Raw genomic sequence first — 26,278 nt, forward strand, 5'->3', positions numbered from 1 at the left:
AAATCCGAATGTTCTCTCATCGTCACTTATTCCACATGCGCAGAAAAGAAACCTCGTTGGGTGTTGCGGGGATCGGCATTCTCTGCTACAATATTTGTAGTGCATGCGATGATTTTTCATTCAATTACATATTGAATTCTAAAGAAAACAATTAAAATGTTATTTACATATGTATACAATTGTGTTCAAGAACATAGATAAAATAATTCATAATAAATATTCAAAAATTTTAATGTTTAAAAACAAAAGAAGAAGTGATGTAAAGTAGTTCTGTACTGTAAATTGAGGATCTCGATTTAAAATATAACACTTTTGAGTTAAAATTGAAAAAGACAATAATTTAGAATTTGAATGCAGGTGGATAAAAAATCGATTATCTCATGCATCACAAATATTGTAACAGAAAATCCCGATTCCCACAACACCCAGCGGGGGTTTTTTTACGCGCACGTGAAATGCAAGTTTTACAATTACGAGCAGATACATTATTTTAGCTCGGACGCTATAGACCCACGTTTACAGACGGAGGGTTAAAATATTAATTTACCAGGAGAACATATTAGTGTTCCATATTTGGTAGAATTGTTTCCATCAATTTCGTTATCGTTGAAATAGGAAGCATATGTTTTAATATTTATTTCTGATCGAGGAAAATATGAAAACGAGTGGATAACCGCATTATCTAATAAGATATTGATCGAATCAATTAAGGTTCTTTTCATTGTTATTCTATCGACACCGTTCTTTTACCTTTCTACCCTGCTTTTCCTTCCTTTTTTATATTTACTTGACAATTGACTTATACACATTCCTTTTCTTCCTAATGTCAATTTTCCGTTGGTTCTCAGATATATTAATCTATTACTTATTCTCGTTCTTGCTTAACATTTCTGTCAATGCATAATTCTTCCTATCAATGTATGAGTATCCGGGTACCCACTGCGTGTTTTCGACATTGCACTGTGACATGTTCTTTATAGTATTGCTGGGCATCATTTTAGAGACTTTTTGACAAATTTAACATCCTTCAAACGCAAGGTACATTTAATATCGAGCACATGATATTTCTCAAAAATATGGATGTGATAATTCCAGATTTTCGCCATCTCGCCTCTCATTAACGGTACGTTATCACATAGGCTATCTTTATCAACATCGCTATTCGAGATACGAGTTCTTTAATGACGAATAGTTTTAGATAACGCTAGGAATTGTCAGGGAAAATCTTGAAAAACGTTTAAAGGGTGGTTAAGATACGTTGGAAAAAACTGGAACATTTTTCCGATGCTGATATATGTAGTATCCACGATATTATATAAGCGTAGCTTTGCGTTTTCGGAATATGCATACGTGCGTTATCGTAGCGAGCGAGGACGAGAAGCACGAGGAGTTGTGATATGAATCAGCCAGCAGCGAAAAGGTGTCGGATGTCGACGCCGAGGCCGTGAGGACGAGAAACAATAAGAAGAGGCAGAGTCGAGTCCGAACAGCGAGCGAGTTACGACGTTACGACGTGCTTCTGATAAAAATAAAATAAAAGAGGAGTTCAGTTCGCCGCAAGATTTGCCGGTTGGTGACTGTAACAGCGCATTACCGTTGGCACCTTCCCCGTCTGTGTAGAATTTTTTAAATTGTGTGTAAATAGAACTTTATCCATTCTTATTATTTAAACTGATTGAAGATTGTATATATAGATATTGTAATATTACATCAAGTATCTCACGTAAGAGCGTTTTGTCATCGCCCAAGGACGTAAGAATACCTGGACGGAGCGTAAGCTAGGTATCTCTTTTAAACGCGGGGAGTGAAGCCTAAAGAGGTGAGAGATCTATTATCGGCTGCATTCGGGGAGCGCGGTATTAGCGTTATTTGCTTATTCTATCCTTGTTTTACACCTAATGAGCGATAAAGATAGAATGATTCAATAGCGCTAATAGCGTGCTCACCGAATGCAGCCATCGCGTCTCAGATTTAGCGTAGTCTACTTTCATGTCGCGCGGTATCACTCGACTAGAGACATAAGGCCTGTTCGTTTTAGCTGCACTTCTTGTGTACGGTTCATCTTTTCTCTTTTTCTCTCCAATGTAAAAAGAAAAAGAGAAAAAATAAACCGTGCAAAAAAAGTTCAGTGAAAACAAATAGGCCTATTGCAACGATCACATTCCGTGAAATTATAATATGCCGCCATGTATCGATATGTTTCAATTGTTGCACGAAAAAATAACGTGATTACGTAAAGTGATTAATATAGTGGTTAATATAGTGATTACTAGTATAATATGATTATTAGTATAATGATTATTAGTATAATGATTATTAGTATTATTATAGTGTATATAAGAGCAAGAGCAAGAGCAAGAGACGTGAGTACGCGTTATTCTGAGACATCCCGAGCGCAGAACGAGAAAAGAGAAGCGGAAGAAAGTGTGACTGTAAATAGGAGAGAGGAAGGAGAAGGAAGAGGGGAGTGGGCAAGGTGGAGGTAAAAGAGGTGAGTGAAGAAGGCCGGGCAAGTGAAATGAAGTGAAATCATTTTACAGATGTAGAGAGGAGAGTAGAGGAGGAAGGTGTGTCGGCCACGGTGTGACGGAGGAAGGGAGAAGAGGAAGCAGCGTAAGCTAAAAGAACGACGAGAGGGTGGTGCAAGGGGAAAAGGGAGAGAAGGTGGAGAGAAGGCAACAGAAAGGAGAGAGGAGAAATGGAGTGGTCGGAGGACCTAATTAGGGTGTTAAATAGAATAGGGGATGAGTTAGGGAGGATTAGAAAGATTATAGAAAGAAAGGAAGGGGGGTCGAAAGGAGAGGAGAGTGTCGAGGAAAGGGAGCGGAAGGATGATGGAGAGAGGAGCGAGTCGGGAAGCAAGACGGAAGAGAGAAGTATCAACGGGGAGGAGTTGTGGAAGGAGGTGAAGAGGGGAGAGGAGAGAAGACTAGGAGAGGAGGCAGACGAGATGGAGAAGACAAGGAGATTGAGGGAGAAAGTGAAGAGGATGGAGGAGGAGAGGGAGGAAAAGGAGAAAAAGAGGAGAAATGTAATTTGGAGGGGGCTGGATGGAAGGGACGCGGAAGAAAGGAGGGGTTTTATGGAAAGGGTGACGGAGAAGGTAATGGGAAGGATGCTGAGGATAAGAAGGGTATGGGAAAGGAAAGGGATAGAAGGGAAGGAGGTGGTATTGGTGGAGATGGGGGATGAGAAGGAGAGGGCTGAGTTACTTGAGAAATATTGGGAATTTAGGCAGAGGTGGGGGATAGTTGTTGATGAGGATCTCACTATAAAGGAGAGATGGATGAAGAGAAGAATTCTGGAGAAGGCGAGGGTGGAAAGGGAAAGAGGCAGGAGAGTTATGACAGACAATAGAAGAATTTGGGTTGAGGGAAAGGAGATTTTCTGGAATGAGGAGGAAGGGAAATGGGAAGAAAGATAGAGGGCAAAGGCAGGAGAGGGGGGAGGGAGGTTGGCTAATTGAATGTTCACAGAGAAAAAAGAGGAGAAGGTGATGGAGCAGTCCGAAAAGGCAGGTGAGGAGGTAGAGATATAAGATGCGGAGTGCGGAAGGGAGGAGAAAGGAGCAGGCTGGAGGAGATAAGACAGAAGGCGAAGAGGAGGAGGAAGAGGAGCTCAGGCGGAGGATGCGGAGTTGAGGGAAGAGAGAAGGAGTGAGAGGGATTGGAAAAGATGGAGGGCGGGGGTGGGGTCCGTGAAGGTGGGAGGGTAACAGACTGTAAAGGGTCGCTTACAGCCAGGTCGGGAATAGGGGTGTTGTGCATTATGTAAGAGGTTTGGGTACGTTCCTCACAAAAACGCCTTATAAACCCTGCGGGGACATACAACAAACCTATCTATATCTATCTATCTATAGTGTATATTATAACATGCCGGCGTCGCTGCCATCTTACATATCTCATTTGTTTCAATCCAATAGACAATTTATTCCCCTTACCCTTTGTGCTTCATCCCCGCAGCAATACGCTCTGTCTAGGTATTCTTACGTCCATGTCACCGTCCGACTAATTAGTGGCCGGCAAATTAGTGACGCTTGTTGAAGTAATTAGTCAGATTTATCACCATGACGAAGGAATTAAAAATGACAAAATTGATTCGGAGAATAATTTTGATATAATTTGTTACATTCAAAGAGTATCGCGTTACAGCAAAAAGTATGATTCGGAAAGGAAACTCAGTAATGACGTCTTTCATCAATATCGAAATTGCATATTTTATAAAGCATAAATCCTAATTAAAAAGAAAAACATTGTATAAAAATTCCGAGAATTGTAATAGCATGTCAATTAAACATATATTTCTTCTTCCTATGCAGAATATATTAAATAGAAATTGTACGTAAATAAATGAATAATCACGTTTGTATGCATCAAATATTAAAATAACAAAGACCAATAAACGAACAATATTATATTGCTCCTTTATTGACCATTTTATATTAAGTTTTATATTTCCACATCATTATGTATGCAATATGTTTGAAAGTTACAAAAAAGCAGAAAAGTTGCAAAAGAATGAGAATACCATATGCTTTGTTTAAAAATGTTTATATATACAATATTTCCAGTCATGTATTTAGTTTGATAAGAAAGATAAGAAAATATGCATGTCTTATGATTAATTGCGTAATATAAGTTATACTATTACAGATTAAGAGCTTGCGGTGTTTAGCGCATAACCATTTTTTTTTAATAAATAGTTTTATATAATCAGTAGCTGTTTATAACTACTCGAACATTAATCAAACTGTTTAAAATTTTGGTGACAATTGTTCGAGATCGCGAATGCTCGAGATCACGAATGTTCTTGAATATTTTTATTCTTAATTAGTCGACGCAGTGTCATGCGATCGAGTCACGTCGGAAGTGTAACACGATATTTATCCAGCGAATCGCCGCTTATCTGTTTCGCGCTCACGTCTTCAGAATTATACTCCGTACGATATTTTCAATTACGGATGGATATTTCCAGATTAAGAGCGAAAGTGAACTCTTTATCAGACTTTATCTTATAGAATTCAATATCCTTCAAACGCAAGTTAAATTTAACATAAAAAATATCGAACACATGATAATTCTCAAAAATATATAGGTGTAATGATTTTTGCGCAATATCTGGTCTTTGCATATAAAATTGTAGACTCATACTTCCAGATTTTCGTCCCAGTTTAATGGTGCATTATATAGTCTATCTTTGTCAGTATCACTACTCAAAATACAAGTTGATAATGAATAATTGTCAGATAACGCTCAGATCAACTCTCTAGTGAGTTTCTTCTAGAGATCGAAAGTGAGCCACGTCACAACGACGAAGTGGGGATATCTCCTGATAGGAAGATGAATAAAAGAGGAGTTCAGTTCGCCGCAAGATCTGCCGTTTGGTGACTTATTACCGTTGACACCTTTTCCGTCTGTGTAGAATTCTTCAAAAATTGTAAGTAGAACTTACCCACTTATATTATTCAAACTGATTCATGATTGTAAGATATTATTGTAATATTACATCAAATATCTCACGTAAGAGAGTTATGTGGTTACCGCCCGACTAATTAGTGGCCGGCAGATTTATAGTGACGCTTTGTGGAAGCGAATTAATTAGTTATATATTTATCACCATGACGAAGCATTAAAAACGACAAAATTCATTCGGAGAATTAATTTGGTATAATCGCCGCAATTCAAAGAGTATCGCGTTACAGCAAAAAGTATTATTCGGGAAGGTACTCAATAATGACGTACTTCATCAATATCGAAATTGTATGTTTTATAAAGCATAATAAATCCTATATAATTAATAAAAATAACATTGAACAAAAATTCTGAGAACTGTAATGTCTTGGCAATTAAACATATATTTCTTTTTCTTATGCAAAATATTTTAAATAGAAATTTTATGTAAATAAATAAATATAATCACGCTCGTATGCATCAAATATTAAAATGAAAAAGGCCAATAAACGAGCAACATTATTGCTCCTTTATTGGCCTTTGTCATTTTAGTAGAAGTTCTTATACATTTCCAGATTTACATCAATTGTATACAATATGTTTAAAAATTGCAAAAAAAAAGCAGAAAGGTTGCATAACAAGTTGAGAATACCATATGCTATATTTAAAAATGTTTATACGTGCGATATTTCCAGTCATGTGTTTAGTTCGATAAGAAAGATAAGTAAATATGACTTGTAATGATTGCGTAAGGTAACTTATAGTATTACAGATTAAGAGTTTGCGGTGATTAGCATATAACAATTTTCTTAAATAAATGTTTTTTATATAATCAATAGCTTTTTATAACTATAATACTCGAACTTTTATCAAACTGTTTAAAATTGATGACAATTTTAATCCAAATTCAATTTCAATTTTAAATTAAATGATCAAAAATAATACCGATCAAAATTGGTTTTAAAGTCTGATTTAAATTTTGATTCACGTATATTTAATAAAGCTTAGAATTAAATATCAATAAAAAATAAATTTAAAACTGAAAGCTCATCTCAGTAACTAAAACTAGTTTAAAGAGATCGAAAAATATTGGAGCATATTATCTACTGTTGAGATATCCTCATGATCCCAGCATTATAATAACGATAAAGACAAAAATAATTAACAAGTGCTCTTCTTTCAGCAACATGCCTTCCTACAAGCTGAGTTATTTCACCGCCACAGCATTGGGCGAACCAATTCGATTCCTATTCAGTTATGCTGGCATCGAATTTGTGGATGAACGTTTCGATTATGAGAAAGATTGGCCAAAACTAAAACCGAGTATGTACAACTGATTAACATTAATAATAACATGTCGCTGTTAGCGATCACCTGTCGCGAACTAATAGAGCTCGATCATTCCTAAAATCCGATTTACAGTTGACGTGGCAAAAATATAGTTTTTACATTATCTTCTGGAACGCTGACTGAATCGTTGTCATATGCTTCTTTATTTCTACTAGACATAAATTACTTTCGAACCCTGGCTGGGGTAATATTTTTCGCAATAAAATTTAAAACTATTTAATTTAGAAATTACATCATCTGACCAAAAGCGTTGGTCGAAATTAATAATGTCTCGATGATTGATCCGAAAAAGTGCTGTGTGAATCCGACAAAGCGAGTTGGCTCACAGTTTTTTCAATGTTCACATCGAAAAGACGTTATATATTGCCAGTCAGTCGATTTAAATTACTTAATTGTTATTCTATATACTGGCGAAGAAAATTCATTATTCTATAAATTATTTTGATGTAGGGATCTACATTTTATACATAATAAGACATTCATTTTTTCATTTAGCTTTCTTGTAAACGACAGAACTGGATATAAATGTTATCTCTCTCAAAAAGAACCTTCCATTTCTTATTACGTATATACGAATTGCGATGTTTTTGTATAGGAAAATTGATGTTGTTATGTAAATGCAATGCGTTGTATTCTCACTTAACGAAAAGCATACTGTCGTTTCATTGCATGGTTTAATGGTAAATAGATGTCCTTGTTGATGTAAGGAAATCAATTTCGTGTCGTTCAAGTTAGCCAATCAATTATTGAAATACCATAAGATTTGAGAGACAAAAGATCTTCCCTTTAATACATCTATATAAAAGGTACTCTATATACAGCTATATAAAAGGCTGCAGAGCTTTTTTTATAAATTATATAGCAGGAAAAAAATTGTCATAGAAATGAAAATTAAGATTTGTATTATCAAACTCAGACTTAGAAATGTAATTGCACTTATCTTTAATTGTGTGTAATTATTAATCGTCAAAACTCTTAATGTATGCATATAAACAATTACTGTTAGGTATAAATTCCAATTTTTGTAGATTTGAATTAATAATAATTTAAATGGTTTTTTTATAAACATTATTCAATTTTAACAGCATCTTGTATTCATGTGCCTTAATATAATTTTTCAGCTATGCCATTCGGCAAGGTACCCGTGCTTGAAGTAGACGGAAAGAAGATCGATCAGTCCGTAGCTATTGGCCGTTACTTGGCGAAGCAATGTGGTCTTGTCGGCAAAAACGATTGGGAGTCTCTGGAAATCGATGCGACCGTTGACACCATACACGATTTACGTGCCAGTGAGTAGATAACATACTGCTTAAGCTATATTTTTCCGATTACTTTATTTACCACGCCCGGAGATTTACTTTTAAAACAGATTTGAATCACAACATTAATAAGTTCACATTTCGATAATGCGAATAGATTTATTCCGAATTAATGATATACAGAGAAGAAATAGGTTTTTCTACATTCGCGTTATATAAATTCGATCTACTGAAGTGCTTAAATGTCATTATCTTATTTGTCTTATCATTCTTTTGCTTGCATTAGATATCGCTGGTTTTCACTATGAGAGTAACGAACAGGCTAAAGAAGAGAAACTTAAAGCTGCCAAAGAGACGGTGCCGTATTATTTGGAGCGTTTGGACGCTCAGGTGAAGAAGAATGGTGGTTATTTTGTCGGCGGTACTCTGACGTGGGCCGATCTCACTTTCGTTGCTCTTTTGGACTACTTGAACTACATGATGAATGAGGACATCGTCGAAAAGTATGAGAACCTGAAACAACTACAAAAGAAGGTTGAGGAATTACCGGCCATCAAGAGCTGGATCAAGAAACGTCCGCCGACCATGTATCAGAAATAATTTGGATACTTTCATAAAGTAATGGTTTATTTTTCGACAAAATTATAATTATTATTCGTTGACGTTTGATTTGAATAAAATATTGATTTTATCTTTTCGGGAAATCAAGTTTATATTCATGTATTGTATAAGAAATTTAGGAAATACGCATTGGAGATACAAATGTATATTTTATCAATCGTTGAAGGCTTGTTGCATGTATCGTCACATGATAAAAATTTTATTATTTTGTATCTAATTAAAGCTTGAATTATTCTTTTTATTGTGTAATTTTGTACTTCAATAAATCGCTACTTTTATTATTATTTTTTGTTGATTTTTCTTCTCTTTTTCGTATTCACAAAACTTACTTTTCCATTCATGCAAATATTATAATTCGTCGATATTCTTAATCTAAAATAACGTAAAATTATCGAAAGGTTACGTGATCGATATTTAACGGATAGTTAAGCAGATACATTAGAAAAATTGGAAGTGGCTTTTCGACGCTTTTACAATGTTATTTTTTATTGCCCCTTCAGGATATTTTTGTTTGCTTACCTCTATAGCAAATTTTCCTGGAAATAAGAAATAAACCAAATTGCAAAATAAGAATGTCGAAAGCGATAGGAAAACAAAGAAATACATAAATTTAACAGTCGAACTTACTACTAAATTCCTGTACTGATTCGGTAGTGATTGTTACGAAAATATATTAAACGCGTTTTCTATCTTTTGTGAAATTCGCTAAATTATAAGTCGAATTTGGCCATTTTTATCACTTCAGATTTTAATTTGTATGACTAAATGAAACCTATAAATATCATGATATGACCTCAACGATATTTCTTGCACAAAAGCATTTTGTAGTCACCATTTGGCTAATTAGCAGCCGCAAAGTAGTGGCGAACTTGTGGGCGGATTTATTAATCGTCCTGTCATCATGACGATACAATAATGATGAGATCAATTCAGAGAATGATTCGAAGAAATTGTAATAGTGTTCGGAGTATCGCATTAGAACGATAATATGTATATTTACCTAGAATTATTTGGAAGACAGAAATGCATCAATAATGGTGCTTTAAAACGTCTGATTCTTTCAATGTATACTTTATAAAGCATGAATTGCGAAAAATAGGAATCACATTGTTTAGAAAGCCCAAGAATTGCGTAATAGCATGTCAATTGAACGTGCATTTCCCGTATATGAAGTATTTATATGAATCATGTAAGTATACATTAAATAAAAGCTTAATATATTTCTATATAAAGCGTTACTATATATATAATGTGTTTTATGCATAATATAAACACACTTAAATGGCTTGTTGAGAAAATATTTAAAAATCGACTGTGAGTAATTGGATCATGCAAGTTGAAAAAAAAATGAATATCATCGTATACAGTAACATATCTACAAATTTCTATAAATTTTTTTTTCAATTATATGTATTCGCTTTTATAGCAAGAGATAAGAACATTGAACTTGTATAATGACGATTACACTTTATCATGCAATATAACTGCTTTTATAGACTATTTGCGTTGCGGCGTATAGCAAGTAACTGTATGTGTGTGTAACAATTTTATTTAAATAATTTAATAAACTGTATTTAAGAGAAATAATAATTTTAAAAATTGGATGTATTTATTTTGTTTAAATAAAAATGCAAGTCATCTCTCTCTCTCTCTCTCTCTCTATTTATTTTTGCTTCGCCTTCAATATCCTTCAGGATACTGTTACTAGTGCAAATTACATTTAGTCTGAAATATCGCGTGTATTCTTAAATATATGAGTAATAGTAATTTTTGAATCATATCTATGTTTACACATAAAATTGCGGATGGATATTTCCAGATTAAGAGCGAAAGTGAACTCTTTATCAGACTTTATCTTATCGAATGCAATATATCCTTCAAACGCAAGTTAAATATAATATATGATAATTCTCAAAAATATGGGCGTGATAATTTTTGGGCAATATCTGTCTTTGCATATAAAATTGTGAACTCATACTTCCAGATTTTCGCCCGTTTTCAATGGTACATCATATAGTCTATCTTTGTCAGCATTACTACACAAGATACGAGTTCTTTAAAATATGTTCCGGGCAATTTCTGATTGCTTATAGTCCGGTATTCATAGACGGATCTTGTATATAAAATCGTCTTAAGTTCATCTGCAGATACTCCGTAGTCTGAAAACGAATCGTACAACGTTTGAATAAACTTGAGACAATATTAAATATAATATTTGACTACAAATACCAACCATATTTCTCTAGTAAGTTTCTCCTAGAGATCGAAGTGAGCAAGTCGAGCTATGGTCGCAATGGTCACAACGACAAAGTGGGGATGTTGAATTGGTAGGGAGGAATAGAGAAGTTTAACAGGCGCTGCAGCCGGTTCTGGACATTGTTGACTGTAACAACGCAATAAATGCCATTTCTGCATCTGTGAATTCGTAGAATTCGGCGAATTGTAAGTAGAACTTGTCTATTCTTATCCCTTCAGATTTAATTCTTACCCCTTGATTGGATAAATAAAGATTGTAAGTGATACCATAATAATACATTGAATATCTTAAATAAAAGTGTTTTGTAATCATCACTTGGTTGTGTTACCGGCCGGTAAATTAGTGGCCCTTGTGGAAGTCGACTAATTAATAGTTCTGTCACAATAATGAAGTAAAAGAATAAAAGAAATGAGATCAATTCGGAGTAATCACGGCATTGGAAGTATCGCATTAAGGTTATATATATTAGTTGAGAATGTGTATTAGAAGAGAGAAACGCCTCATTGTCAATAATGATGTCTTTTATCAATAAATAGGATCGAATAAATAGAAATCACATCATGTAGTGTAGAAAGTCCAAGAACTGCGTAATGTCATGTTAATTAAATGTACATTTTCTCTATGCGTATTTTAAATAGAATGCTAACATTTTTATACAGATTTCATATTACTGTGCACAATATATTTTATGTATAAGAATTGCGATAATTAAATGGTTTGCTGAGAAAATCTTGAAAAATATCTTGCAAGAAATTGAGTCGTGTAAGGCTAAAAATGGCAAGTGAACGAATATTATAGATGAATAGCATTGTAAGTGACAACTTCATTTTTAATGAATAATACATGATTTTATAACTGTACTTCAACTTTTGTCAAACTGTTTTAAATTTTGATGACATTTGCAACAGATTTAATGTAACGTAAATTTTGGCTTAACTTAAAGATGATATCGGTTAAAGATTAGTTCGTCTCATCAAGCAAAATTTCTTCATTAAGACCAAATAATGTTGAAGAGTATTAGTTGTTGAAATATCTTTTGTTACTAGAATTACGATAACAATGAAGAGAATCGAAGATTATAACGATTGTTTCTTCTTTCAGCAACATGCCTTCTTATAAGCTGACTTACTTCCATCTTACGGGATTGGCCGAGCCCATTCGCTTGCTGTTCAGTTATGCTGGTATCGACTTTGTGGATGAACGTATCGACAAGAATGATTGGCCAAAACTTAAGCCGAGTATGTGTCCGATTAATATTAACATGCCCTTATTAACATTCACTGATCGCTTAAACTGGCTCAAAACTATTCTTATATACGATTAGTTGGGATAGATTCAACACAAAAATATAATTTTCATATCCTTATGAATCGCCGACTGATCTTGCTTAAGCATTCCTTAAACATTGTGTCATCTTTCAGCTATGCCATTTGGGAAAGTACCTGTGCTCGAGGTCGATGGAAAGAGAATCCATCAGTCTGTAGCTATCGGCCGTTACGTGGCGAAACAATGTGGTCTTGCTGGCAAGAACGATTTGGAGTCTCTGGAAATCGACTCAACCGTCGATACCATACAAGAGTTATTAGAACGTTAGTAGATATTATTTCATTTATTTTATTTTTATCCGAATTTTTTTGTTTACCAGAAGCAGAAGTTTATATTTTGAAACTCGATTTCACTATTTTAAATGTGTGTTCAGATCTCAATAATGTGCAAACGGACATTCACAAATGATAGTAAATTCAATTCACCGAAACGCTTGATTCGGATTGTTCGAATCTACTACATTTATCTTTCTTTTCTTGCTTATACTAAATATCATGGCTTTTCAGATATTTATGTGAACTACGTACGGGCTAAGGAACAGAAACTCGAGATTGTCGATGAGACGGTGTCGTATTACTTGGGACGTTTGGACGCTCAAGTAAAGAGGAACGGTGGTCACTTCGTCGGCGGTGCTCTGACGTGGGCTGATCTCACTTTCGTCGGTGTCTTGGATTATTTAAATTTCCTGACGAAAGAGAATGTCGTTGAGAAGTATGAGAACCTGAAACAACTCCGAAAGAAAGTCGAGGAGATACCGGCCATCAAGAGCTGGATCGAGAAGCGTCCGCCGACTTTGTACGAAAATTATATATAAAAATTCGTTATATGTGATAATTTCTTACAGTGATAACCGACCTTTCGATACAGTTTTTCGTTAGTGTGTTGCATTTGAGTAAAGTATCGACTTTTCTTTCTTCCAAGATGCTTACATTTACATACGACAGGCGCGTATGATGAATTTTAGATTACACTGAAGATACAAATGTATATACTTTAACACTTGTTGAAAATTGATTGTTACTGATATTGTCATACGACAATAAAAATACTGTGAGATTTTTAATTACATCTTGAAAAACAAACTATTTTTTCATTATGTAATTTTGTACTTCAATAAATCGCTACTTTTACTATTTTCTTAGTGATTTCTTTCGCATTCGCCAAACCTACTTTTCCATTCGTTCAATTTGTTATGATCTATCTACATTCCTGTATTCCCACCATCGTCATTATTTTTACCTTATTTTTCCTTATTTTATAAAATCCTTTTGTATTTAAGTTAAAGTAAATATGCTGTACGCTATTTTAGCTGTACGCTGCATTCCCAGAAATCATATCGACAGCAGCCTAATTAAGAATTTAGCAGAGTCAAGAGGTCGATTACCTAGATTTGCAAATAAATATCTGTCTTCAAAGCGCTATTGATACAGAAGAGGCGTGTGCAGTAAATAAAATACATAAGTGCCGAGTAATTAATTGACGATAACGCAGATAACGCATTATCTGCTTTTATACACAGATAGCATTGAAGATGCCTCTTTAATCATATCGTGATGTGGCTTTTGCAGTTGCTAGGTTGCTATATTACTGTAGAGTGTAACTATATTGCCACCGAAGGTCGCGCAAGTTAATTCCAATTGAGGGAGCCTATGACTATTCACTGAGTAACTGTAAACGTTTACTGTAGAGTTTTCTATGTATTACGCCGTAATGTGACAATTACACTTCAATATCATGGTCTTTCTAGAAAACAAACAAAATTTCGATAAAATATTAACATTGATTAATAGTTTTTTCCCAAGAATATTCTTGCGATATAATGAATGTTTGAAGAAAATTCTCCACTATATATCCTTCAACTAATTTATGTATAGTATGTGTAAGCGTGTCTTAAAAATTTGTTACGCCTATACTTTATGTAGATAAAGATAATAATATAAAATATTTAAATAAAGATTTAATATGTAAATAACGATCGACTGATATTAAAAGATAGATATACTAAAAAGCTCGATAATTCAAATTCAAAAAGAGAATTAAGTTAATAAATTCTTTGTATTTTTTTTTTCATTGACGTCAATATATTGACGTATTTGAAAAGTACTTTTCAAATATTAAAACTGTGTACTTTTAATTTATAATTAAATTTTTAATCATTTTCTTAATATTGTTGCAACTATTTCGCTATTAATGCTCTGCTATATTTAATCAACTTTTATCATTATTCATCATATCTTTCTTTCGACTTTTTATGCGCGTGAAACTTGCAAGTCATTTAGAAGAAATAACAAGCTTATTAATCGATAATACGCTATTAATAGCGTGCAGAGAAAATATGAAACAGTTTACGTAATGATGCGCATTACATGTTGCAGATAATGTCAGTACAGAACCGTATATACCTTATTATTTACAATAAGCTTGGATGATACAATTGCTGATTTGAAAGTACAGCAAGTATTTATAAAAAACATATGGCCAGCGATTGCAGAATTACGTTTATAGCTTTATCCCTGGCAAAACATGACATTATTTCATTATTAATTGTATGTCTAAATATTTTAGAAAATTTTTTATTTAAAAGAGTACATACAAATTATTATATTATCATGTTATATAAATTATATTACATTATTATATAATATTATCAATTAATATAATCGATCTCGACTTCTATAATTTTGTAATATATGTTTGTTACGATTCAACTCTAGATAGTATAACGTTATCGCGTGATAGCAGACAATTATTTTGATCACTTTATTTTATCACTGTTTCGTGATTAACATCACGATAAAAAAATACGAGACGTGCAACTTTTTTTCCATGTTAATTAATGGCAATTAGTTAATGGCAATGACTAATTTTTTTTATCGTTTGTAATAAATTGTTTGTTAAAGAAAGAAGCTAAGAACAAAAAAAAATTCTTGTTATACTTTAATATATTTACCGTAAAAAGAATAAGCAGCAAAATATTGAAAATATTAAGTGCGAGAAATTCTGTTTATTGTTGTAACGATAGGCCTTGATGTAATTTCACGCTTCACTGTTCCGTGATTAGCATCTGGATCTCAGACAAAGAGAGAGAGAGAGAGAGAGAGACAGAGAGAGAGACAGAGAAAGAGAGAGAGAGAGAGAGAAAATAAGGAGGTTCTCTTTCTGGGAAAATAAAAGCATGCATCTTTTTTCCCATTGGTGTTACATGCAACCTCTGTGCGTGCACTCTGAAAGATTCATTCTGTGCCTTGTATTGTACGTGTGTAAAACCAGTATTTCTCCATAATCGTTCGTGGCAAGAGGACGTATGTCCCCAAGGACGTGTGCCTACAACGTAGTTACGTTTCAAACAAACGCTCAGTCGTTCTCGATCCGTGAACAACTCCGCATCGGTTACTTGAGCTTTTACGAGATATCAGATTACAGACTGCAAGGTAATGAAGAATTATATCTTCTCCATTTCGTAATCTGCTTCTAAAATAAATACACGAAATAGATACAAATTAATACTTTTGAAAATTATTTATTTTTAAATAAATGCCACTTTTATAAGGATACTAATGCAATTACATAATCAAATGTCAAATACTAATTTTCTATTTCTAATTTTTACAGTTAATGATCAATAACTGTCTGAAGAAGATCTAAAAGTAAAGATTGAAGCTATTATCGATATATTTAGTATTTACCGCGAGTATTTTCAATAATATACTGTATGTACACATGTCATGCAGATGTTTGCGTTTAACGCTAGCATTAGTATCCTCGCTTAGATATTTCTAAAAAAACGAGCTAAATCTTTTTATATTAATTTTTATATTAATCTTTACAATTTTCAGAAGATGCCGACGTACAAGCTAACGTATTTTGATGTTACCGGCCTTGGAGAGTCACTTAGGTTCCTGTTAAGTCATAGTGGCGTTAAATTCGAGGATGTTAGACTCAAGTTCGATGATTGGCCGAAGTATAAACCAAGTATGCTTATGTCATACGTTATTATTTTTAAATTATGAAACAATCGTAATTTCAATTGCTTTTCCATCGAAGTAACGAATAGTATTGTACAATTTATTTTGCGATTTTTGCAGCTATAACCGGTTTATTTAACGATCATTTAATCGCGTTTTCATCATACACGCGCACATAAAACAAATATTGTTTGCAATAATCTAACAAAATTTTTACAAATTATAGACATGCCCATGGGACAAATGCCGGTCCTGGAAATCGACGGTAAGCAGTATCATCAGTCCAGGGCGATCGGTCGCTTCCTCGCGAAGAAAAACAATTTATACGGATCCGATGATTTCGAGGCCATGGAAATCGATGCCGCTGTTGATTCTATGGACGATATAAGACAAGGTAAGACTGTTGATAATGAGCAAACGCGAGAGGATATGACAAATCAATTATATAATCATCAAAACAACATAATTGTGACTTCACGAATCTTCCGCGCCGACGGGATTAATTATAACATGACGCATGCACGTTGCGCATATATGCAAATCGAGTGGGGATTTAATGTTACTGTTGCAAGGTACTTTGTACAGAGCAGCTATTTAAAGTTAATAAGCTATGTATTTCCTGAACAATTGTCGCGCGCTGTATCATTATCGCTCTTCTCGCGACGTTTCACAACGGAAGCTCTGTATCTCTGTTCGCGACGACAAGAATCGTAAGGCAAATTTATTTTTGCAGCTCTGTCCCTTTATTATTGGCAACAAGATCCCGCCCTCAAAGAGAAACTCAAGGAGACCGCCTTCGAAAAGTGGCCCTACTATCTCGACAAATTTGAGGAACAAGTTAAAAAGAACGGCGGATACTTCGTGAATGGCAAGGTAATAATTTTTAATCAAGTTCCAAGCTACTGATCCTTGTCTCGTTAATTTTGTCTTTGTAAAGAGACAAAAATATATTTCTGTTATATTATTTTAGCTGTCGTGGGCAGATTTCCTGTGGGCTGGATATTGTGAGTACCTGAGCTTCATCCTGGGCGGAGACCCGAACAAGGATCATCCCGAATTGAAGAAGCTAGTGGACAAAGTTCGCGCTTTGCCCAACGTTAAAGCTTACATCGAGAAGCGACCCAAGACTCAATTGTAAATAAAACGAAATTTGTAATTTTATATGTACTCTTCCTTTAATTTGTTACGCGTCAATGTCGTTCTTTAAGAACTATTCTCTTTCGAAATGTTTTGTAAAAGAATAGCGTGCTAATACTGCTAATGCGTTGCTTCCGAATAGCTTCAGGCATGAATTTCTCTGTACTTTAACACCAATTAATATTACGTAATTATTACGTAACAAATCTAAAAAGGAAATAAAATCTTTTGCATTCAGTAAAAGTGTGTGCATTTGTTTTTTATTCTCTTCTCACTTATATATGTTTGAAAACGTTCTATATAATTATCAAGCGATTTCGTATATAATTATTATTGATGATATACATCTTTAATAATACCGGATATCGAGTTATAATTAGCACAAAATTATCTTGATTTTTTTATTACTATTGCAAATAACAGTTTTTTTATACTGCGTAAAAATATTCTTTTTATATACGACTTTTGAATGATATATATTTTATTCTTTCTTTCTTTATTATATAATCATATAAAATATATATTAATAGTATTATTACTATTAATATACATTTCATATGATTATAATAAATATTATTATATTATTAAAAATATTACTGTATAATTAATTTTATGCTGTGTTTTAATTGAATCCACGGCAATCAGCATACTTTGACAGGTAATTAATCTAATTCTGTGGTTCTACTTTGTTTTACAAAAAAATATTCTCAATAGTTTTTAATATTTATATGCAAATTAATAACAGATTCATATATTAATACGAGAAATCTCGAAATTGTTATGCTATTATATATGTATGCTTTTACATATTTTGAAAAGTATTAGTGTTATGTTAAGGAAAGGTAAGAATAAAATGAAAGGTAAGAATGATAATTTGATTTTGCAACTCATGTTGTCTTTTATGTTTTAAAGGAAAAAAAATTTAAATCTCTCCTCCTGAGATACTTTTAATATAGCAATAGAAAGGACTTACTCCTATCTAAATGGATCCCGTCTTTCGCAAATATTTTCTTCTGTTTTTATCTTTTCAAGTAATTGTAAGTTTTTTTCTCTCAAAATATCGCACTAATCACTATTTCTATAATAAAACATATTGCTGTTTAATAAAATTTGCCTTTTTTAATAAATAAATGTCTATTTTGAGTTGAGTTTCTCAGTGATTTTTGATCCAGCACACTACCGCTAATCATAAAACTTATCAAGTGTGTGTGTGTGTGTGTGTGTGTGTGTGTGTATCGTTGTCTAAATAAAATTTTTTCAAGAAGACAGTTTTTTTAAATTCATTAAAAATTATATTTTGCTTATAGTGTTGATTTAATTAAAGAAAAAAATAAGAATAAAGTTATTGATTTATTTTGTAAAAATGACTTATGTTTCTTTAAAAAAAATAAGATTTAGAAAGTACTTAAATTTAAATTATTTTATATAACAATTTTATGTGAGAAATTGCAAGTAATTTGCTCATCTAATTGCCAGAATTATGAACAACGTGAATTCAGAAATTACTTATTAAGTGCGCAATTGTGAATTTGTTCATTATTATATAAATTAGTCCATTATTATACTATAAATTAATCCATTATTATATTAAGTATTTAGTTAATTATTATATACAAGCGACGGCTAAAACTTTTTATATTATTCAAAGGTATAATCTTGATAACATAGGTCAAGATGAAGACCGTATCGTTGCTCCGTTTAATGTATTATTTATCAGATATAATTTTGTGTGTGTAAATCCAGTTCTACATAATCGCCAATATTTCTATACATATGTCCCTAAGAACGTACATATGTAGTTACGTTCTAACAAAACGCTCAGTCGTTCTCGATCCGTGAACAACTCCGCATCGATGGCTTCGATTTTTACGAGAGACCAGATTACAGAGGTAATGAGGAATTATATCTTCTCAATTTTGTAACCTAATTTTGGAATAAATACACGAAATGGGTGCAAATTAATACTTTCGAAAATTATTTATTTTTAAATAAATGCAAAAGTGGCTGTCATACTAATGCACTTACGTAATCAAATGTCAAATATTAAATTTGATTATATCTCTAATTTTCTATTTGTAATCTTCACAGTTAATGCTTAATGATTGATTAAAAAAGATCTAAAAGTAAAGATTAAAGCTAATATCGATATATATTTATTGCAAGTATTTTAAATAATATACTGTAGAAAAAGTGCGAGTATATTGTGAGATAGAGGGGCAATATGAATCGTCACGATATCTAGCTTATTAAGTGTTACACTCAGCGAACACCAGTGGAATTACTAGCTGCTGGATCCCTAATCTTAACGTACAAAACTGCAGCGTAGTACAAGGTGTCATAGAATTAATATGTTAAATTGAAGATTTGATGTGTGTCGCTTACTGCGTAAGATTTAAAAATCCTTTCCTCTAAAGTTAAAGTACATAAAATAATTTCAGAAATTCAGATCTTCTTTACCTACTCTAAGGCTAATAGATCGTCTAAACCTGTCAACTCGTGACATTGGCTTTATACAAAAGTTCTACAGTTTGTTGTTACAAAATAAAAACACTATGGAACGTGGATTACATGAATAAGAAATAACAGAGTCCTCATCAGACTCAGCCTTAGACACCTAATATAAAAGATTAGTGTGAAAAAAGATTAATGTGAATATATATATACGTGCGATATTAGTACAGAAGAATACCAGAATATATCGATTATTTTGTTCGCTGAGGGGTACATTAGTGCGTAATACTTGAACTTTAGAAACGGTTTTTTAAATCTGTAAAGGCAATAAAAAGATAAGTTTGTTTTACAAAAATCGTGTTTAATCGGTAAGAGACAAACAACTTTGGAATCTTTAATAGTTTTCAAGTCATTTCAAAAAAAGATTAGCATATCCCACAATACTAACGCTTCCACTATACATGTTATGTTGCACTATACATGTTGCGTTATGGTGTTTGCATTTAGCATTAATATCTTTGTTTAGATTTTTCTAAAAACAAATCAAACATTTACCTATATCTATTTTTATATTTATATTTATAATTTTTTCAGAACATGCCTACGTACAAGCTAACATATTTCAATGCTACCGGCCTTGGGGAGTCTATTAGGTACTTGTTAAGTTATTATGGCATCAAATTCGAAGATGTCAGAGTAGACTTCAATGATTGGGCGACTTATAAACCAAGTATGCTATTACATATATATATTTTTTGAAATGATAAAACGATCATAATTTTAATTGCTTTTCCATCTAAGTAACGATTAGTATTGTAAAATTTACTTTATAATTTTCGTGGCTTATATAATCGGTTTATTCAACGATCATTTAATTGCATTTCTATATCATAAACATGAAACAGATATTGTTCGTAATAAATCTAATGGCACTTTTACAAATTACAGACATGCCCATGGGACAAATGCCGGTCCTGGAAATCGACGGTAAGCAATATCATCAGTCCAGGGCGATCGGTCGCTTCCTTGCAAAAAAGGGCAATTTATATGGATCCGATGATTACGAGGCCATGGAGATCGATGCCGCTGTTGATTCTATGGACGATTGTAGATTACGTAAGAATTTTGATATCATCAGCAAACGCGAGAGGATAACAGATTAATTACATAATCATCAAAACAACATAATTGCAATGTGACAATTGCAAATCGAGTAGGGATTTAATATTACTGTTGCAAGGTACTCTGCACAAAGCAGCTATTTAAAGTCAACAAGCTGCGTATTTCCTGAACGATTGTCGCGCGCTGCATCATTATCGCTCTTTTCGCGACGTTTCACAACGGAAGCTCTGTATCTCTGTTTGCGACGACAAGAATCGTAAGGCAAATTTATTTTTGTAGCTCTGACCCATTATTATTGGGAACAAGATCCCGACTTCAAGGAGAAACTTAAGGAGACCGCCTTCGAAAAATGGTCTTTGTTTCTCGACAAATTCGAGGATCAAGTTAAAAAGAACGGCGGATATTTCGTGAATGGCAAGGTAATAATTTTTAATCAAGTCCCAAGCTACTGATCCTTGTCTCGTTAATTTTGTCTTTGTAAAAAGACAAAAATATATTTCTGTTTTATTATTTTAGCTGTCGTGGGCAGATTTCGTGTGGACTGGATATTGTGACTATCTGAGTTTCATCCTGGGCGGGGATCCGAACAAAGATCATCCCGCATTGAAGAAGCTAGTGGACAAAGTTCGCGCTTTACCTAAGATTAAAGCTTACATCGAGAAGCGACCCAAGACTGAATTGTAAATAAAACAAAATTTGTGATTTTATACTCTTCCTTTGATTTGTCGTTCTTAATTAATAACTATTTTTTTTCGAAATGTTTTCTGAAAAAATAGAATGCTATAATGCGTTATTTCCGAATAGCTTCAGCCAATTTCACTGCGCTTTCACAACAACTAATATTATTACGTAACAAATATAGAAAGGAAATAAAATCTTTTGCATTCAGTAAAAGTGTGTGTTTATCGCTTGTTTTTAAATTCATCTTATCTGTTTAAAAATGTTCCATATATTTATCGAGAGATTTCGTATATCTTCATTGATAACGTACATCTTCAATAATACCGGATATCGTGTTATATATCACAAAATTATCTTAATTTTTTAAATTACTATCGCAAATTATAATTTTTTTTATACTAAATTTAAAAATATTTTGTTTTTAATACAAAGCTTATAAAGGTTACATATTTTATTCTTTCCTTATTTAATATAATCATATAAATATATCTCAATAGCAAACAATTTTTTTATATTATTAAAAATGTTACTGTATAGTTAATTTTATGCAATGTTTTAATTGAATCGGCGATTCATTTTAGTGTAAAGAAATAGGATAAAAGCCCAAATTACTAACAATGTCTATATTATGTATTGTCCATCGAAGTTTAAATGCTTTAGGATATAAAAATTACATCTTGTGTTATTTTATTAAATTGTAATAGAATTCTTAACAAGTCTAATTATTGTTGCAATAACTAATTAAAAATAAAAGCTAATCTACTAATTAGAAGGAAAATTTAAAATTCGAAAAACTAATTTTTCTTCCGGGCCATGTTTTATTATTATTATTATATTAGAGTTAGACAGAAAATAGCTACAAAGATGACAGATCATAGACGAAATTTGAACAATAAAAGTTATTGAAATGTATCGAAATTGAGCAAAAAAATATAGAATAAGTTATTAATTTTATATTATAATTAATTAATAGTAATTCATTTCTTTGTGCTTTCCCTAATACTACCGACAGTATTACAGAACGGACATCAATCAAATTAATTATAGTCATATTTTGGCAATTAGCAGATATAACTTCTGGTAATACTAGGGTTTTTCTTTCAAAACATCGCAATCGTAATCTTATTCGTAATCTTATCATTTCTAATATTAGAACGCATTCGTTTAATAAAGTTTTGCCCCTCTTAATAAACACAGATCCATTTTGATTTGAGTTTCTCAGTTCTCGTCAGTAATTTATAGCAAACACACTTTGGTCCAGTACACTATCGTAACATTGCTTATCAAGTGCAGTATTGTTGCCCAAATAAAACTTTTTCGAGAAGACAGTTTTTTTTTACTTATTTATACTTATAATGTTACGTAGTGTATCGCAATTTTGTTTTCGTGGACGTTGGGAACTGTGAATTGTGTTAGGATATATCGATGTAACTCGGCACATACAGTATCCTCTCTCGAGTACACACATGTATTAGATATTAGAATCACGTGATACTGCGATGTCACAAACAAGGAGCTTGAGGAAGGAGTCAGTCGCTTACGAGACCTTCGCGCTGTACGAATCGCTCAGAATAAAGTTTTGTTACTTTTGCATAACTCCGTGAATTCACTCATCCCACACGTAATCCTGTCAAATTGGAATATTATTTTGCGGGCATTCTGATACATATCGAAGTCAGTAAAATAATGATTATCGCTTTGAATATACATATGTAGAATAAATACATAAATTCATTGATATTTGTATTTAGCTTACAGTGCTGATATAATTAAGAAAAAATATGGATAAAGATAAAAATAATCTTTTAATGGTTAATGTTGCAAAATGACTTTTGCTTTTCTTAAAATATTGGATTTAGAAGGTATTTTTTAGATTATTTTATATAACAATTTCATGTTAAAAACTGCAAATAATTTGTTTATCGAATTGATAGAATTATGAACAACGCGATTAAGAAATTATCATTAAGTGCAATTGAGTTTGTTCATTATTATATTAATTGAGTATTTAGTTATTTACTATATTAAATATTTTCAAAGTTTGTAATAGGAAAAATATTTTAACACGCCAAAGTATCATCAGTTATATTTAAATAAAATGCAATAAACTAAATGCTTAATATATCAATAATATATGGCCTTTCATTTTATGTAAAAAATTGAAAAACGCGATAAAAAATCAGTTTATCATTACTGTGGTATCTCGTGCTCGTAAGGTGCTGCCACACACCTTCGTCACGAAAGGCGAGCGAAGAATGTTATGTACGTCAGCAGATAATACGAGCAGTCGTGCTCGGGCCGGCGATCTATCGGTTCGAGAGGATAATAAACTACACGACTATAGGTATATATGTGTGCGTGTGTACGGTGTCTCAACTCAGTTAATCCCTTTTCCAAGTCACCGCAATTACAATGACAGATTCTAGGTGTGATAATTGACAATGTGTCACTGTTGATTAGTATCATGCAAAATGACTTATATAAATTGAAACGCACTTGTGGAGTTCATAATTCAAACAGAAAAAGTATGCATTTTTTCTTTTTTTCAAACTCCATATGTGCACTTCACATTTCCAACTAAAGATAATTTTGTATACTTTGCACACCTGATAATATATCTATATCTAATTTAGTTTTTACCCGTAAAACACTTTTAATAAAAGGACGCTTGTTTGTCCCGAGCAGTTAGATAAAGAGTATCGTTTTAGCTGTTAGCACGCAATATTCGTATTCGAGTTGTGAATAATTCTACATCTACTAGAAAGTTGATTTTTATAAGAGATCGGATTGTAGACTGCAAAGTAATATTATAATTATAAATTTCTCGTAACTTGTTTTTTAATTAACGAATTGATATGCTTATAAATTGACATCCTTCAAAAAATTATTATAAAATATTATTATTATAAAATTATTATAAAATAAATGCGAAATATTCTTAGACTAAGTAAGGATATAATGGTCTCTATATTCTTATTTCCTAAATCAAGCGAATCCTTATTTTCTAAATTTATTTTTATACTACTTCCAGAACATGTCGACGTACAAGTTAACGTACTTTAATATTGGGTGCGTTGGAGAGCCAACTAGATACTTGTTAAGTTATTGTGACATCAAATTCGATGATGTTAGACTCAGCTTGGAAGAGTGGCCGAAGCATAAACCAAGTATGTTATTTCTATGCTGTAATTTTGAGAGTATGAAATAATCGATTGCAAAATCAATCATTTAAATATTGATTTATACCATAAAATTTATTCTGTGATTCTCTCATTTATCGTCAAGTTCACTGCTCTCTCATTTAATTATATTTCCTTTATAAATATATTTGTAAAATTAAATATTTTTCAGTAATAATATAATGGCAAACATAAATCATTTTCGTTTTTACGAATCGTAGACATGCCCATGGGACAATTGCCGATTCTGGAGATAGATGGTAAGACATACTATCAGTCCAGAGCTATCGCCCGTTTTATCGCTAAGAGAAGTAATTTATATGGGTCCGATGAATTCGAGGCTATGGAGATTGATGCCATAGTCGATTCTATCGAGGATATAAGACAAGGTAAAAATGCCAATGGGGTCAGCGAACGCGATCGTGAATAATAGGTCAGTGTTCTAGAGAAACCGATTGATATTATGTAATTGAAAAGGGGTACAGAAGTTTTCAATATCTCTACGCTAACGGGAGATCTGATTAATGAATATGATGAAATGCACGTTATTGTGTATTATGTTATAATTCGAGTAAAGGATTTTAATGTTACGTAAAAAGGTATTATATCATAAAATAAAAAAGCGGAAACTATTTAGAATCAACAAACCGTGAACACTTCCTGAACAATTGTCGCACACTGTATCACTATATATTGCTCTTCTTGCAGTGATGCAATGTGACTCTCTATCTCTGTGCAACTCAAACGCTTCAACTCAGATTTATTTTTGTAGCTTTGGGTGCTTACTACTGGGAACAGAATCCCGCTTTCAAAGCAAAACTCAAAGAGACCGCCTACGAAAAATTGCCTTTCTATCTCGACAAGTTCGAGGCTCACGTTAAGAATAACGGCGGACACTTCGTCAATGGCAAGGTGATGATTATCGATTGTGTGTTAAACTATCGAGATACCTGTCTTGTTAATTTAATACGAAAATACACTTCTGTTATTTCAGTTGTCGTGGCCTGATTTCATGTGGGCTGCGTATTCGGAACGTCTAAGTTTTATCCTGACCAGGGATGTGAACCAAGATCATCCGGAATTGAAGAAGTTAGTGGAGAAGATTCGCGCCCTGCCCAACATTAAAGCTTACATCGAGATGCGACCTAAAATTTAATACATAGCATTTTTTTATATTTATTACGTGTCGATATGCGTTCTTTGCTCAATTTTTTAGACCAAAATGCTTCATTAAAATAAAGTTTGTAAAATGATAATGTGCACGCATTCATTATATTATCTATTTCAAAACGGATTGTTATGTTTTTATTTAGCAATTAAATTATATGCATATATATTGTACAGCTGTCGTTTTATGAATTCACTATATATATATATATATATATAGATGTATTGTCTGTAAAATAAAGCTAGAAACGTTAACTATCATCGTAATAATATACATATAAAAATGAATGCTGTAATTAATTCAGAGTTGCGC

The 26,278-nt window shown here is 32.6% G+C and overlaps 4 protein-coding genes across 14 annotated transcripts; all 4 read left to right on the top strand.

Moving 5' to 3' along the window:
- The first annotated feature begins 1,483 nt into the window (after positions 1-1,483).
- On the top strand, positions 1,484-3,681 carry LOC112454026 (golgin subfamily A member 6-like protein 2). Of its 7 annotated transcripts, none has more exons than XM_025015190.1 (4): positions 1,484-1,633; positions 1,695-1,819; positions 2,332-2,482; positions 2,541-3,681. In XM_025015190.1, exon 4 carries the CDS (start codon positions 2,699-2,701, stop codon positions 3,422-3,424), a length of 726 nt encoding a protein of 241 aa, XP_024870958.1. In that variant the 5' UTR covers positions 1,484-1,633; positions 1,695-1,819; positions 2,332-2,482; positions 2,541-2,698; the 3' UTR covers positions 3,425-3,681. The 7 variants fall into 7 exon arrangements, with proteins under 7 accessions (XP_024870958.1, XP_024870959.1, XP_024870957.1 ...); XM_025015191.1 differs by having other exon boundaries at positions 1,716-1,819; XM_025015189.1 differs by having other exon boundaries at positions 1,484-1,610.
- A 1,629-nt stretch (positions 3,682-5,310) lies between these two features.
- On the top strand, positions 5,311-8,919 carry LOC112454028 (glutathione S-transferase-like). The gene is made up of 4 exons (XM_025015192.1): positions 5,311-5,436; positions 6,634-6,773; positions 7,922-8,089; positions 8,346-8,919. Exons 2-4 carry the CDS (start codon positions 6,638-6,640, stop codon positions 8,657-8,659), a joined length of 618 nt encoding a protein of 205 aa, XP_024870960.1. The 5' UTR covers positions 5,311-5,436; positions 6,634-6,637; the 3' UTR covers positions 8,660-8,919.
- A 2,095-nt stretch (positions 8,920-11,014) lies between these two features.
- Positions 11,015-21,803, top strand: LOC112454065. The gene is made up of 14 exons (XM_025015254.1): positions 11,015-11,122; positions 12,039-12,175; positions 12,359-12,526; positions 12,770-13,068; positions 16,100-16,235; positions 16,455-16,622; positions 16,962-17,101; positions 17,199-17,362; positions 19,014-19,068; positions 19,165-19,254; positions 20,411-20,546; positions 20,765-20,932; positions 21,218-21,357; positions 21,455-21,803. The coding sequence occupies exons 2-14, from the start codon at positions 12,043-12,045 to the stop codon at positions 21,620-21,622; spliced, it is 1,965 nt and encodes a 654-aa protein (XP_024871022.1). The 5' UTR covers positions 11,015-11,122; positions 12,039-12,042; the 3' UTR covers positions 21,623-21,803.
- A 331-nt stretch (positions 21,804-22,134) lies between these two features.
- LOC112454032 (glutathione S-transferase-like) lies at positions 22,135-26,092 on the top strand. Of its 5 annotated transcripts, XM_025015196.1 has the most exons (6): positions 22,135-23,293; positions 23,803-23,963; positions 24,651-24,786; positions 25,020-25,187; positions 25,571-25,710; positions 25,793-26,092. In XM_025015196.1, exons 3-6 carry the CDS (start codon positions 24,654-24,656, stop codon positions 25,952-25,954), a joined length of 603 nt encoding a protein of 200 aa, XP_024870964.1. In that variant the 5' UTR covers positions 22,135-23,293; positions 23,803-23,963; positions 24,651-24,653; the 3' UTR covers positions 25,955-26,092. The 5 variants fall into 5 exon arrangements, with proteins under 5 accessions (XP_024870964.1, XP_024870963.1, XP_024870967.1 ...); XM_025015195.1 differs by lacking the exon at positions 22,135-23,293 and having other exon boundaries at positions 23,725-23,963; XM_025015199.1 differs by lacking the exons at positions 22,135-23,293; positions 23,803-23,963 and adding an exon at positions 24,023-24,045.
- The last annotated feature ends 186 nt before the right edge of the window (positions 26,093-26,278 follow it).

Source organism: Temnothorax curvispinosus, unplaced genomic scaffold (assembly GCF_003070985.1).
Source record: "Temnothorax curvispinosus isolate PA1 unplaced genomic scaffold, ASM307098v1 QBEX01004775.1, whole genome shotgun sequence".
NCBI lineage: Eukaryota > Metazoa > Arthropoda > Insecta > Hymenoptera > Formicidae > Temnothorax > Temnothorax curvispinosus.